At 44.0% G+C, this 14,877-nt stretch overlaps 2 protein-coding genes across 4 annotated transcripts in view; both read left to right on the top strand.

The window, feature by feature from the left end:
• The window catches only part of pum3 (pumilio RNA-binding family member 3), a 224,074-nt gene that overhangs the window by 102,570 nt on the left and 106,627 nt on the right, over positions 1-14,877 (top strand). The gene's annotated exons all lie outside the window — the stretch shown is intronic.
• Positions 13,057-14,877, top strand: part of LOC142890313 (uncharacterized) — a 3,180-nt gene continuing 1,359 nt past the window's right edge. Inside the window, exons 1-2 of one of the 2 annotated variants that reach the window (XM_076029248.1) lie at positions 13,057-13,178; positions 13,942-14,374. In XM_076029248.1, the coding sequence (XP_075885363.1) occupies positions 14,067-14,374 (308 nt within the window). In that variant the 5' untranslated portion in view covers positions 13,057-13,178; positions 13,942-14,066. Of the gene's footprint in view, positions 13,183-13,941; positions 14,375-14,877 lie in introns of both variants that reach the window. The other variant, XM_076029246.1, reaches the window with a different exon arrangement.

The raw sequence follows: 14,877 nt of genomic DNA, 5'->3' as shown, positions 1-14,877 counted from the left end.
CATTCATAGGCGCGCAATACACTTTACATTCACCTCAGTGGGAGATGAGAACAATGGCCATCGCATGCAGTGACCTCCCTGTGACAAACTCTCTTTCCTCCTGACTGACTGTTTAATTAATGGGCCGAGCTGCTGATGGCTGTGAATTACTTTGCAAAGCAAATGAGGACAGCTGAAATCTCAATGAGGCGGTGAAGACGGAGCGGCTGCAACAAGTAACAGTGAACACCACTCTTTACTAATGCCTCAGGTGGATAGCTCGGTCTTAACTAAACAGTTGACTCAGATGATGGGAACATTTTAATAATATTTCAAAATGACATACAAGATTCGAGTGAAGCGCTGACTGTTGTTTTTGTTTTTTTTTTCCGGTTCCTTTGCTGCCGTTTAACACAAGTGGGCATCTGGAGGTTGAACCAGTGCCCACACAGTAATTATAACCCTTTTTTTTTTAAAGACCTATTATGCTTTATGCTGCAAAGGAGGACTCCAAATACAAAGGTGATAAAACATTAAAGGGATTTTTTAGGTGCCACTTCATCAATAGAATAATGAGGGTAATTATCCCTGAGTGGGGAAAGGTCTGCAATTCAAATAGACTGTTTGATTGAAGCTGGAGTAAAGGCACCACCAGATTAAGTCCAGTGCGTGCGTGTGTGTGTGTGTGTGTGTGTGTGTGTTTGTGTGTGTAAAACTCACGTTGAGGGAATCTGAAGCCTTCACTTTGTTTGCTCTCACTCTTCTTTTAGGGACAGACCACATCAACATTCCACCACCAAGTTCGACGCCATGAATAATTGTGACCATGCATCAAGCCCAAGTCTGTAATAGGCAGCAGTCCTGGCTGGGTGGCACATTTTTCTTTTTTACACTGTTTACATTGGGGCACCAGGCTTTGCCTGAAGTTTTATGCGTCAGTTCTATTGCTATTGGTGTTTGTTTTGCAGTGCTTCTCATTAGGTATTGCGTCAAATGGCGGCCAGCCAAATGTTTTTATCCAGGGGATTAAGCTGAAGGTATGTTCATTAATCACTGTTACCATAATTATCCTGGGGTCTGCAGAGTATTGACCGGGAAAAAACCTGGCGGGAAACCAAACAACAAAACATCAATACACAACACATTCATGGTAAATAAAATGACTTACATGCGCAATGTGAACATGGTGTTCGCTATAAACGTTGGATGGACCACAGTAGAATTTAAAAAGTTAGGAGTAAGATAAAGATAATACAAAACATTTCTTCATCAAGATGAATTCATTCTTAATTGCTGCATGTTGCCTTAAATCATTCTGTGAACACAGCTGAACATTTGATCTTATAACAGTTCCGTTAGAGTTCTTTTCCACCGACAGTTCTCCTTAAAAACTGACCTCGGCGTCACTTTTCAGTAGCTGCGTTTCCATCGGCCATAGAATTGCGCAAAACCTAAATATCGCAATACAAAACCTGGTGATGGAAACAACCTAAACTTGTGTTATTACTTGTAAAGAATATTCCGTCTCCTCCTCCGTCCAATCATAGCACGCCATTTTCACTGGTCAGCGAACCGGTGACGTGACCCCGTACATCACGTCCGCTGACGTGTCAATGCGAAAACAACGTTTCCATGACACCTTTGCGATATTCCTCTCGACGGATGCGTGTGAGAAACCACCTGAGTGATGAGAGCGTCAAAAACCTTTCAACCATATTTGAGAGGTTTTTCCAAGTTGAGATGTTTCCATCGGCAGTTTTGTATTGCCATGTGTAGGTTTTGCGCGATTCTAGGGGTGATGGAAACGCAGCTAGTGACGACCTTCGTCACTCTCCACAGTCAACGCACCAGTCAGATCTTCACCTCGTGCCTGCAGTTTCAGTCAGTCTGGGCAAAGCGGCTGAACTTAACGAGCCGGTGACCTTTCGCAGCGTCGTTCTGCACAGACAGTTGGCTGCAATAAGTCAAAATCCACACAGGCCCAGCAGATTGTATGATTTGCATTTATATTGATGGGTGGTGGGGAGGAGTTGATTGATGCGCTGACAGAGGCAGCAGCTCCTGCTTCCAGTCAGATAAAGTCACATATTGGATCTTCTGGACGTTCTTTTGGGCTCCCCCAGCCAGCCAGGACGACACCAGACAACTTTTTAGATTTTGTGTTTCTCACATTGTCGTGATGAAGACCCTGAGGTCTGTTTAAAGATTGAGGCCGGTGACAGTGACAAGTCGATAAACGGCCAGAGAAGATTCCACAGAGGGTGTGGGAGGGGTGGGGTATTATCAAAAGTTTTGTTATTTTGCTAAGTTTGCTGTTGGCATTCAAACTCAAGGCTCTCGTCATGACACCGCAGTTTAAACAACAGCAGTTACACACAGGCATGTTCACCACTGGCCATTCATTATGGTTTACTTTGCTGATTTCCATTTATTCAGCATTCAAAGACAAGCACATGACTGATGACTCAGAAGTTTCCTGACCATCCTACACCTATAACCAAACTCTAAGATCACAAAGACAGCAAAACAAAACACAAAACTCAACAAAGGGATTTTTAATCAAGATTTTAGGAAAAACTTCTGTGGTTATGAAACCCTTCAATTGCTACGAGCCCGAGGTCATCACTTCTACTTCAGCTGAAGGTGAATGGACGTGGACGAGCGTTCTGTGGGAGAGAGAATCAGCTCTACGTGTGATGAGAGAGGAAAGACTTCACTGATTGACCTCACTCTTAACCCAGTTCATAACCCAGTCACTGGTTATGTAGCAAAACAGAGGCAGTCAACTCAACTGACAGCTCGTTAATTGCTTGCTTGCCACCATCAAGCTGTGATGCTTATGATGAATGTGTGATTAAAAAAAATCCACTGTTTCTTGAAAGTTTATGAGGAAAATCTCCAATTACAAATTAAATTGTAATGGCATTTGATTGGACTCTCTGGTACACGTTCATACACAGTGCACTTTAGTTTAGTGATGCCATTCAATTACTATTTATTTTAATGACTTGATCTTTTCATTTGCCTCGTATGGCGACATTCTCTGCTGCTGTCCTTGAATTTGGGAAAATTGTATTTGCTGAATGCTGTTTTGTTCTCTGGCGAATGTTCATGAATTTAACCTTCATTATGCTAATCACGGTCCTATTTTATCTGCAGCTGTGAAATTGCATATGAATATCATTATTCTTATCAGAGATGTCTGACACCTAATTAAATTGCTACATTGTCATGCGAGTTTAACTCAATTACCGTCTAATGGGCGAAGCCGTGATGAGCTAAATGAGCGAGGACTCCACACCACTTAGAGAACAACACAAACAAAAAAAAAAAAGAACAATCGACCGACTGGTTTGTGCTTCATTCTGCACTGTGTTTCCTCACACTGCTCATCACGTCACCTCGGACTTGTGTGAATGACTTTCCAACAGCAGGACACTGTGAACATACAGACCCGCTCAAACATCCTGCGTGGCTTTCCAGGCTCGGTTGATCGCTCCGGAAGTTTCACCGTTGCCGCTGTTGTTGAACGTGACGTCGCCTATAACATGCAAAAACCTGGCAACCCGTGTCAGCTGGTGCAGACTGGCAGATGGTCGCTGTGGGTGACGCAGCCGGTTTCCTATTGCAGAAATGACTGGAAGGCATAAATGAGCAGGGATGTGTGAATGACAGGAAGCCTGGAATTTGAGACCACGAGGAGGTCGGCCACTCTGTCAGTGAGCAAAGCATCTCAGGGCAGGTATTCAGTCTGGATTTTCTCTTTTTTCATCTTGAGGCAGAAGATGAAGACAAGCACGGGCTAAAGTTGAAGCTTCTACAGTTGTTTGAGCTTCGCTGTGAATTCATAGGTCATTAGCTGGTATTAAAAATAACTCTTTAAAAACGTGGATCAAAATGAATTTGCACTGATGAAAGTGATCATCAAGATTGCTATTCTTTTCCCTTATTGCCTTCCTCATATACAGATATTAATGCTGATATGAGCCGGACTGCACCTCCGCAGTCCTACAGCTGGTGTTGCAGTACTGGAGGTTGGTCTTGGTCTCCAGACCATGTTTTAAGGGTCTCGGTTCTTCTGGCTTGAGCATGATCATTTCAGTAAGTTGTTGGTTTGAATGACCTACGTGAATCGTGGACACTCCCCTTCTCAGCGCAATCAATAGGATCCCCTGCTGCTAACATCCTGACTTGATGATCAATGCCTCTAATGAGTGAGGCCAAACCTTAAGTGAGAATGGGATCAATACCAGTTAGAACAGCAGAACACACAACTCATGACAGACACACATTTATTCACAGCCACTGCAGCTGAATGATAAGGAACAAATTCCGTCTGCACACAGAGTTTTATACCAAAAGCTTTTTTATTTATTGAGGTTATTATCATTATTATTCCTCTTATCTGTATTTCCGTACATTCATTCATTCATAGACAGGAAGAGCACCTGGGAAAGAGATTCTAGATCACGTAAAAATTCCAAAAGAAGAATCTTTCCCAGTAATTTTCTTAAATAAAGTAAATCAACGGAACTTCACAGGCAAAATCCCTCTCATCAGATAAGACAATCATGACTAGTTTACAATAACAGAGGGAGCATGTGACATTTTTTTTCATTCACTTGTTCACAGCACTGCTACATCTCATTCTAATTTAAAAACTCCCTTTGAAAATGTTAACAGAAGAATAAGCGTATTAACCTTTTTTTTCTGCTTTCTCTGCCTGTGTCTTTGTGCGATATTGAACAAGTCATTATTGTAAATTAGAACCGCCTGCAGATGCCTTCATGAGGAACCATGCCCCAGCCATCCACACAAACCCGAGGAACCCGAAACACAAGTGCTGAAAATATTTGTCAAGGACTGAAAAACCCAAACTCAAACCCATAAGGGCATCGTCAGATATTATTAGATGGCTGTAGTCATCTGTGATACGATCGCTCGCAGCTTGTGCTCAGCTGGGTCAGACCTTCTGCATTTTGACAGCTCCACTATGTCAAAGAGATTTCTCAGAAATCGGTGACACGCCACGAGTCCAAAGGCGTCAAATATCCTCGGCAAACAACACATGTAAAATTAAGAAGCCGCCGTCACCTCTGGCGCCAAGTCAGCAACTAGTACTAACATTCATTCATTCATTCATTCATTTTCTATACCTGCTTCTTCCTGAGATCAGCGTCACGGGGGTCTGCTGGAGCCTCTCCCAGCTGTCTTAGAGCGAAGGCTGGGTGACACCCTGGACAAGTCGGTCGAGCCACATGGAGACAAACAAGCATTCACACTCACATGCACAGCTACGGACAATTTAAAGTGTTCAATTGACCTCACATGCATGTTTTTGGAGTGTGAGAACCCACGCAGACGCAGGGAGAACATGCAAACTCCACACAGAAAGGTCCCAGGCCTGGAATCGAACCCACGACCTTCTTGCTGTGAGGCGGCAGCGCTAACCACTGCGCCACCGTGTCGCCGTGTCGCCCTCTAGTGCTAACAATTCTAAAGAAAAAAAAAAAGGGGAAAAAAAGGAAGAAGTAACACCGAACTGCTCCATGGTTGATGAAGTGTTTGATGAAATATGCTCCAGCCTGAAGAAACCTGTGCATCTCCCTCGCCAGGACCACCGGCTCCAATTTCTTGACAGAGGAAAACAGATCACGGCTCGCGGACAAATTCTACCCTTTAGTTCTTGACTTAGACAAACACTTGGAAGCTCGGTTTATCTCTTCACTCCACCAGCTCTTGCAAACGCGTCTAAAGACAAATACAATATGGCGCGCACTCCAAGAGATGCCTATCGCCACAGTGCAGCTTTTAAGTATTCCAACTCAATCAGAGGTGATACAAAAGGCCTTATCAGGGCTGACGAGCTGCACTCTCGAGTCCTCTTCTTGCTTCTTCTGCTGATTGCGGCGATCAGTGGCCGTGTGGGTGTGATGGTGCCTGATAACTCTCCCCTCCAACGAGCCCATCTTCCAACGTTTACGCTCCAGGGTGATGTTCCAGCAAGAGTGTCACAGCAAAAAATACGATGGGCTGCATGTGCGCACGAATACTGAAAGTTAAACGCTGTACATTGTAGGACTGACACTTGATTTTCACATGACCCCTAGAACTGAGCACAACCTAAATATGTCAATAAGAAACTGGTGATGGAAACAGTTCAACTTGGAAAAACCTCTCAAACGTGGCTAAAAGGTCGCTCTCATCGGGTGTGTATTCCACACGTAACCATTAAAGAGGAATATCGCAAAAGTGTCATGGAAACACTGTTTTCGCATTGACGTTAGTCAGTGGCCGTGATGGACAGGGTTGACATTGCCATAGTATCTAACAAAAAAAAAAGTGGATCTGTTTCGTTGCAAGCGTTATCATCAAGTGGTTGTGCAGCAAAGTACACGTCACTTAATGTCTATCAATACCTGTGCACAATTCCCAGGACACACAAGAGCATGAAGAGGGAATAGTCATGGAATGAAACACTTTGTGTATACACCAGAGGAAGAATGTTTTCTTGTAATGTTTGTTTTAATTCAGCTTTTCAAAATACATTATTGTCGACATTGCTCATTTTCTATGATTTGCCAGAGGCTGGAAAGTGTTGGAACTTAGAAAATCGCAATAAATGTTCTTTGTTCTTCTGTGAAGTGATCAGTCTCTTGGCAGCTAATGAGACGTCAAATGCTGTGTCCATTGATAACTGATCAATATTTCCCGCTCTTCCTCTGGTTGACCGTATGTATCTCTCAGTGACTTTGGATCAATGAAAACTGATCTTGCAGGTTCAGATGTCCAGCCATGGGGACTGCTGCATTTTGGCAGAGGGTATAACGCAATGTTTATTTTTGCCAAATTGGGCGTCAAAATAATATTATTTCCATTAAGTTTCATATTGTTTATCATCGTTTCTTGGTTTTCCATTAAGAAGGATGTCCAGAAAATTTGGCAGCCTAATGTAGAATGTATAGAGTTGTATTGATTGTAGTCATTGTCTGTGTGTGTGGTTGCAACTCGTGGGGCCATGGACCTTCCATCCCAGGGCCCCTTGACACAGTCGAGTTGATGTTGCTCCAATACACAACATGCACCTGGCCATAAACCAAACCCATCTCATGATGAATAGCGTCAGCGAGAACATTACCAGCAGCAAGAACAACATTTGCTGAAAAAGTCATAGTATACATTTATGTCCTTAGCGTCACAACTGCTAAACTTCATACACATCTCCATAGGGCCTGACAGCAGACTCTGCTCCAGTAGGCTACTCAGCCCCCTGGGTTGCACCTTGATTGGAATGAACTTCCATCATCCTGCTCTTCACTTGTTTGGATCTACTGCTTTCGTGTCATAAGTGCTGAAGGCTTTCATCTCAGGTCTCCAGTGATTAAATGCCAGCAAATGGACGCACTTAGCATGCACTGCTGTAGGTTTGTTAGGCATGTTCTGTGCACTATTAACAATTTAGGACATGACCCAGATTTTTATCTTCTGCCTTCAACATGTTTCCGTGATGGAGTCGCACCATTTACAATAACCATGGCAACTAAAAGCCAACAACTTTTGTCTCTGTCAGAGCATTTACATACCATAGCAAGATTTTAAAAGGCTCTCTGTAGATGTTTTTGTCTGCTATGTATTTATGTATGCTCCAACTTCTGACCCTCCGGAGATTCGCCAGTGGAGACAGAAAGCCTTTGGATGTCAGTCTGGAGATCATCGGCGTAGATGGAGACCCTCTGGAGGACCCTGGCAGAAACTGAATACCCTCTAGGGCAGGTATGGGCCAGCTATTGGCCAAGGGGTTGAGTGTCCGGCCCAACCACCCCAAGGGACTGTAGAAGAGGCTAGACAGCTCTTGCCAGAGGCAGAACCCCTCTGGCAACGGTGTAGGCACGCATTTACACACACACACACACACACGACACACACACAACACAAGACAGACTTAAAAAAAACTGGGACACTGACACCTATAAAAAGGGATTTACTGCTGAGTCCATTTTCCTCCACGGAGAACATCCCAGATGTTACAGGTACACATTACATTTTTCCACCACTGCTACATTCAGAAACTGGACTGACTTTACTTGCAAGCAAACATCATTCTCCCTGTTAGATTGCCTCATGCTTTCTCCTCATGTTGCCATCAGAAAAGACCTGTATTGGTTTATATCTTTCCAGTTACAGTGAAGGCCTGCTGGTGAAGGCATCAGACCTTCACAAACCACTTTGGAATCGACTAAGCTGCAGATTTATGCCCCTCTCGTACGTATTGTGATCTTTTTTACACCTTTGGTAAAATTGTTAAAATAACTCTCTTGTTGTTAGTCAACATGATGCTACACAGAAAGCGTTTCAGCAAGTTGACTGGGTTGTTGGACCTTTAAAGTTTCTCTTATAAATTCGAAAAACTGTCAAGTTTGCTTTTCATGTGAAGTTCTCCAACAAAGATTGGCTCTTGGCCAAGAGCCCAGAAGTATACGCGCATGTTGGTCAATCATTGCTTCATTAAATCAAGTGTAGATGTGAAAAACAGCATCTGCAAAACACAACTTGCCCTGTGTGTGCCTGTTTGTTTGTTAGTTTGCTGCTGTCTGAGTTATATTTCATGTTTTAATTGGCCATTTAACGATTGTCCTTATCCAATACCAGTGACCATTTCCGTAGTAACAGCAAAAATGCAAAATGTTGATCAAATGAGGTGAAAGGAGTCAAAACTCTCTCTTATTATCATATCCTTTGTGTTGTTGTGGAGGAGGGCTGAGCACTGGAAACAGGAAGAGGAGAAGCACATTTGTACACGAGTAATGGGTTTCAGTCGCCATTTCTTTAATGAAAAATACATCTTCTTTTTCTTGGAGGGATTTTTGGTTGTTGCAAAATATATCGTAAACACACGTTTTATTGTTAAAAACACTGATTGTTCCTAATGTTTTGTCACACTGCTGTGTAACAAACCCCCAAAATCATCTTTAGCATGTAACACTGTCTTCCACACTGGCATCGATGCTTGTCAGTTAGCTCTGAATGATTCTGTTTATTTCTTATCATGATGTGAGCTGAAGTGTTTGGGGGGGCCGGACTCTTCAGAGCTCCTCAGTGGTTGAGACACATTAAACAGCGGCGCCAATTTCCAGTCTCGCTGGCCAGTGATTACCATCAAGCATCTGACGTCTTGTCCACTCCTCTGCAACAACTCCATCCACTTCCACACCATTTCTCAATGGAATGGAGGGAGGTGGAGGAGGCAGCGGCCGAGCAGTAATCAGACACCGGCTCTTCACCGCCGCCTGCCCTGTTGGCTGTATGGCAGAAAACAATTACCATTTAATGTTGGCCAGTCACAATCAGATGCTGAACCAAAGTGTATTTCATGAAATACGGTTTTCAAATAATATGTTGCGATCAGGCTTTGTGAGAATTAAGTTCCTCCAGTAATGCCTGCAAGGATCAAACCTGAGCGTCAGCAGCGAGGACGGCCCTGAGTTTGTCTGCCGGTGGTGAACGGCTGAGTTGTTATTGGAGGGTTTGGTGGGAGCCTGATGGAGCTTTGAAACGCAGTCAAATTTAAATCTCCAGCAGAGATACAACTCAGCGTTTTCATTTCATAGTAATAAGCCTGCGGTGAACAGCAGTGGTCTCATTTTTCTCGGATTTGCGGCGTGGAACAGAATCTGATCCCAACCGGCAAAACAAGAACAGTCAGTGTTTCCTCTTATTTGTACGCTCCTTTGGATCAGATGGGAATCCTAGAGGCAAGTCGCACAGCATATGGCTGTTCTCCTGTCCTGTCGTGCTATGCCATCGTACCATAGCGTATCATACAGCCCAGAACAAACTCGGCTATATTATGCTCATAGAGTGGTAAACAACCGTTCTTGCTGTCAAGAATGGTTGTTACATTTTTTTCTCTTTGCTTAGTTGTATAAAATATTGGGTCTCCTCCTCCGTCCAATCATAACTCACCATTTTCACTTGAAGTGAACTGGTCATGTGACTCTGCGATAAGGTGATGTAAAATCTATTGGACATTAACTTTGTGAGGTTTTATAAAACGTCAATGAACACATTCACTAACATTAATCATGCTATAGAAGAGCTTATTAATGAAGAGTAAAACTTTTATAACTGTGTTTATAAACTACATACTAATACATGTCTGAAACATGATTTATCAATGATGCATTCAGTATTCATTCATGTTGAACTAATGCTTAATAGTGTGTACCTCTTATAAAGTGTGACCAACGCTTCTCTTCAGTCGTGGGAGCGAAGCAACAAGGGGGTCCTCCCTCCCCTGGCAGCGGCGCGGCGGTTGAATGAGAATGAGTGTGGACAGCTGAGCGACCGTGGGCCAACCCGCGGCCCGGGGTCATCGTCTGATGACCTTGCGCTGTCTGCCGTGGAAAGCCGATCTGACAGCGCCGAGGCCGGAGGCCACGGACGCACGAGTGGGAAGCCAGATAGCCGCCCCAACGCAGACTGACTGACTGACTGACTGACTGACTGACAGGACCAGAGGGGTCGGGGGCGGGGGGGTGGGTGACGGCATGTACTTAGCATGTCAATTAAACAATTAGCGTTTGTTTTTTTTATTTCCCTCCCCGGCCGCTTTCTCTGAAGCGCAGAATTGCTCTGGCATAGGCGTTAGCAAACTATGGCCCGGGGGCCATATGCGGCCCATTAAGCTTTTTAATCCAGCCCTCCGAACTTGAAGAGATTATATTAATAGTAAGTAAGTAATAAAATACCTGTATAGTCATTTCAAACAAGAGGTAAATACTGTGGGGCTCCAAAGACACTGAATTTGTTGGAACTTTGCTTTTGGTCTTTTTCAGTTGGCATTAAAGCAACATGTTTTCTACATATCCTATGGTAGTTTTTTTTTTTTTTTCTCCAGGCCCTCTGTCAAATTTTAGAAGCCATCGTGGCCCCACCAGTCAAAAAGTTCCCCTTCCGTCCCCACCCGCTCCAGCCAGTCGGTGAGACTGATCCATCACACGGCTCAGAAGAGAGGAGAGAAGAGAAGAAGAAGAGAGTCAGACAGTCGGTCATTACATTGACATTCATGTTTCACTTCTTCCTGGTTCAGCGGCTGCAGTGGTGGTGCTACTGTGAAGGGCACCAAGAGCACGTCGCCCTTCATTCTTCTGGGTTTTGGGGTGTTTATGTAACAACAACAAAAAAAAAAGAGTCGTCATTGATGTTCTGCATTTCTCTCATGATTGTGATCATTTTTGATGAATCACTGTGCGTGATTCATGCAGAAGTGAAAAAGTCAGTAATGGTTGTTTCTCTTGCACTACGTTGTATTGTGCCACAAATTTTCTTGACTATGGTCAAAGGAGAGCAGACCCTCTAGTTTAGCTCCAGTAGCTTGTAGTCTGCAATACTCGTCAATAATCTTAAAAATGTCACTTTCTTGGTTTCGACAGCGGCAGAAATTGGACGTCAGCGACTTTGCCGCAAATAACGTCGAACAAAAACTGTGTGTCAACAGGGAAAAAAATGAAACCTCTATGTTGTCCTAGGCACAGAAGGCATCGTCAGATACTTGGCAGTGGCTTCCGTGAGGGATTTGATGAGATGGTCTGTTCGTATCAGTGCGGTTTACCAGCACAGGGTCAAAGAGCACTTAATGACTCCCTGAGAGTCTTTGGTCAAACACTCAGCCAAGTCTAATCACTGAGTTCCTACTTCAGCCGCCAACTCAGACAGTCAGCCTGTCAGATCACATGACAATAGGCCCGCTACCTCTTGACGGTAAGAGCTCATGAATAGATTTACATCTCAGGGGTGATTAACTGGAGGATTCGCTCCGCGGCTTCCTCGCCGTCCTCCGTCGCGCCGGCAAACGCCGGCGGCGGCGGCGCGACTCGACGTCCTCCGTGATTACAGAACAGAAGGAACAAATTCACGGACATGGTGCTGACACTTTGGTCTGGAGAAACAATACACCTGCTGGGTGCTTCCCTCAGCAGGTCTCCAAGGCTGCCGCCCACTTCCAAATACAATTGGGAGTGCGATAACAGATCTTTTAATATAACTCTTCTCCAATATCGGAGGATTGTTAGGAAGCCAGGCGGGGATATTGAGTGAGAGCCGAGAGTTCCTCCCTTTCGGCTTGGCAGGGCATCAGAACTTATTAGACAGATAAATGAGAGGTGGACTGACGTTGGAGCCCGTCCTCCTCCTGCGCCTCCTCGGTGTCATTTACTGGGCCGCTGAATGCCGGCTCAATCAGATAGCGGAGAGATGTTTTTTCTTTTTTTTTTCCCCTGTAGCCACCATCTCTCTGCATCTGTGACCCACTCTGGCTCAGTCGGGCCCAGTGTGGCTCTGGAAGGCTGCTTGGATTCACAGTGGAGGGGGGGAAATCACACTCACTTCACTTTGAAACAGTTCTGACAATGCAAATTTAAGACCAAACACACACACACACACACACACACACGCACAAATAGACTGATGATGTATACATCATTAGTCCACCTTAAATTAACACACCTCATAATATCCTCAATATGAAGCTATGTTTTGAAAATAGATAGATAGATAGATAGATAGATAGATAGATAGATGTACTTTATTGATCCCAAATTGGGAAACTACATTGTTGCAGCACTAAATAAAAAAAAAAAATAATAAAAAAAACAGTACAAAAAAATAAACTATACAATAGTTACAAGATCTTGCTAGCCCTGACAGCTCGCCACTGTGTGTATGTGTGTGATTTCATTCACTGATTTAACAAAGACGACAAAGGTCATGAATAGGCGTCACTTCATTAGAGAGCAAATATTCAAAATACCGAAGGAACAGAAGGAAGAGAACTGAAGGGACGACTTGCCAACGCTCCCAACAAACCTTTTTTGCTAAAGGGCCAATCAGACGCCGCGTTGCCTCACGTGTTCGGCTTGGACCCGCGCCCTACGCCTTGAGACCTGAAAAAAAAGACATCCTTGACCAGTTTCCTGTAACCATGGCGATAGGAAGTGCTCTCCAATCACATCGGTGGATCGTGCACGAGGGAAGCCAACTGTTTCCTGATGTTTTCAGTGGCTTCCTCCCATTGGTGTGGTCACTTCTTCCCCTCTCGCTCCTGGGAAGCCACTCAAGTCTTTTCCACCAGCCTCGCTGCCCTCTGTTCCTCGCTCTCTCTTTTGGTTTTTAATTTGCACCATAATTCCAGCAAATTCAGAGTAAGTGTTGGCTTTTTGTGTTGAACAATACATGACACAGATGGGTTCACAGACTGAAGTTTGTTTGTTTTTGTTTTAGTGTCACAAGTAGTTTGTTGTAGTAGCTTCATTTCAATAATTTCTTAATTGTGGCTGATTATTCTTAACTGCTGTTTTAAGACTCATTTCAGGGTCTATTAAGAGGATTCATATTTTAATGTTGACGCGACTGATTTGTTTGGAGAAAGTGATTTTCAAACTGTAGCGGAAGTGAAGAAAATTTCATGTGTCAAAGCAAGAAGTATTCCCTATCTTTGGCCCTGTGGTTCTGGTGGTTGCAAATAGAAAGTAGAAGCCTTCAAATGTTCTGTCAGGAGGAAAACAGTCAGTTGTGTTTGCAGAGTCACAGAAGTCTCATGCATGTGTTTTGCTCTGAGGGACGGCAGCTGACTGAAAACCGTGGAAAAACTTCGCAAAGTATCACAAAACTTTGACAAATCTTGGGAACGTCTCCCTAGATTACACACAAAGTTTAGAGTTGAACATTTGACCTGAATAAAAGCGTCAATGGCAATAAATTAATGATTAGGACCACATTGTGTTTTCAGTGGTCTCAAGTACATAGAATACCCATTAATGTTTTTTTTTTTATTATTATTTTAAACCTTACAACCTTTTGTTTGTTTGTCTTGATTGTGAATATTTATATTCTTCATATCATCAACACAAAGCAATACAAAAACCTTTTTGAACATACAGTCATACTGACCTTTTAACATTGCAGACCAGTAGACTTGCCCCAAGCTGCCTCTTTGAAGAGACCTGCTCCTCTTTCTGTGTCCTTGGAGATGGAAAGATAACTTCTTCTGCACTGAACTTCATCGCTGCATTAAAAAAGAAACGGCAGCAATGCAGTTTGGCCTTCGGGTCACCAGTAGAACCTCCCTGCAGATCCCTCCCCAGCCCGTACTCCCAGACTCAGAGGAGATACCGAGGGACGCGGATCAGCCGTACCTGGCTCAGTCCATCATCAGTCCTAAACATGGTTTGGAGGTTCCCCTGCAGACAGAGGCGCCGCCTCCCAAGGCCTGCAGCTCCCCCGGACCTGCAGGGAAGTCCTGCTGGAACTTGGACATTCGGGTTGCCATGTTGGTGCTGGCGTTGGCTGGAGTTGTGATTGTGCTGCTGCTGTACAGACTGTTGCAGATGCGACACAGGTGTGTACGGTCAACGTCTCGCACAGGTATCCAGGACGCAACAAACCACTGCTACTTCCACTGTGCACCAGTTTTCTGTCTCTGCTTGCGCCCATGGCGTTACCTCTGCTATTTTGGTTGGCAGAAAATCATATCTGCTGTATCTCAGCGGGCCACTTACTATCAGGTTTTAAAATCTACCAACGGGAAGACGTTAGTAGCAGCCTCACAGAATTGAAGCGTTAGTGAGAAATTTCCCTGTAAAATCTCATTTAAAAGATAAATACAGAGTTGACTTTGGAATTAAAGCAGTGAGAGCTTCCAGAAAAGTAAGAAGGTACAATAACCGACGAGTGCAGTCCATTGAACCATGAATCACTGGCAAACTCAGGGGAGGGAGGCTGAGTGAATGAGCACTGCAATCTAAAGTCTGACCACTAGATGGCAGGATTTTTCGCAGTGTACCTTTAAGCAAGAATTATTTATGCAATATCTGTCTATCTCGTCACATTAGATGGATCTAA

Source organism: Nelusetta ayraudi, unplaced genomic scaffold, assembly GCF_046127955.1.
Source record: "Nelusetta ayraudi isolate G7.1 ecotype Tasmania unplaced genomic scaffold, CSIRO-AGI_Nayr_v1 ptg000026l, whole genome shotgun sequence".
NCBI lineage: Eukaryota > Metazoa > Chordata > Actinopteri > Tetraodontiformes > Monacanthidae > Nelusetta > Nelusetta ayraudi.
The sequence above is the reverse complement of the archived record's forward strand: the minus strand, read 5'-3'. Positions and strand labels throughout refer to the sequence as shown.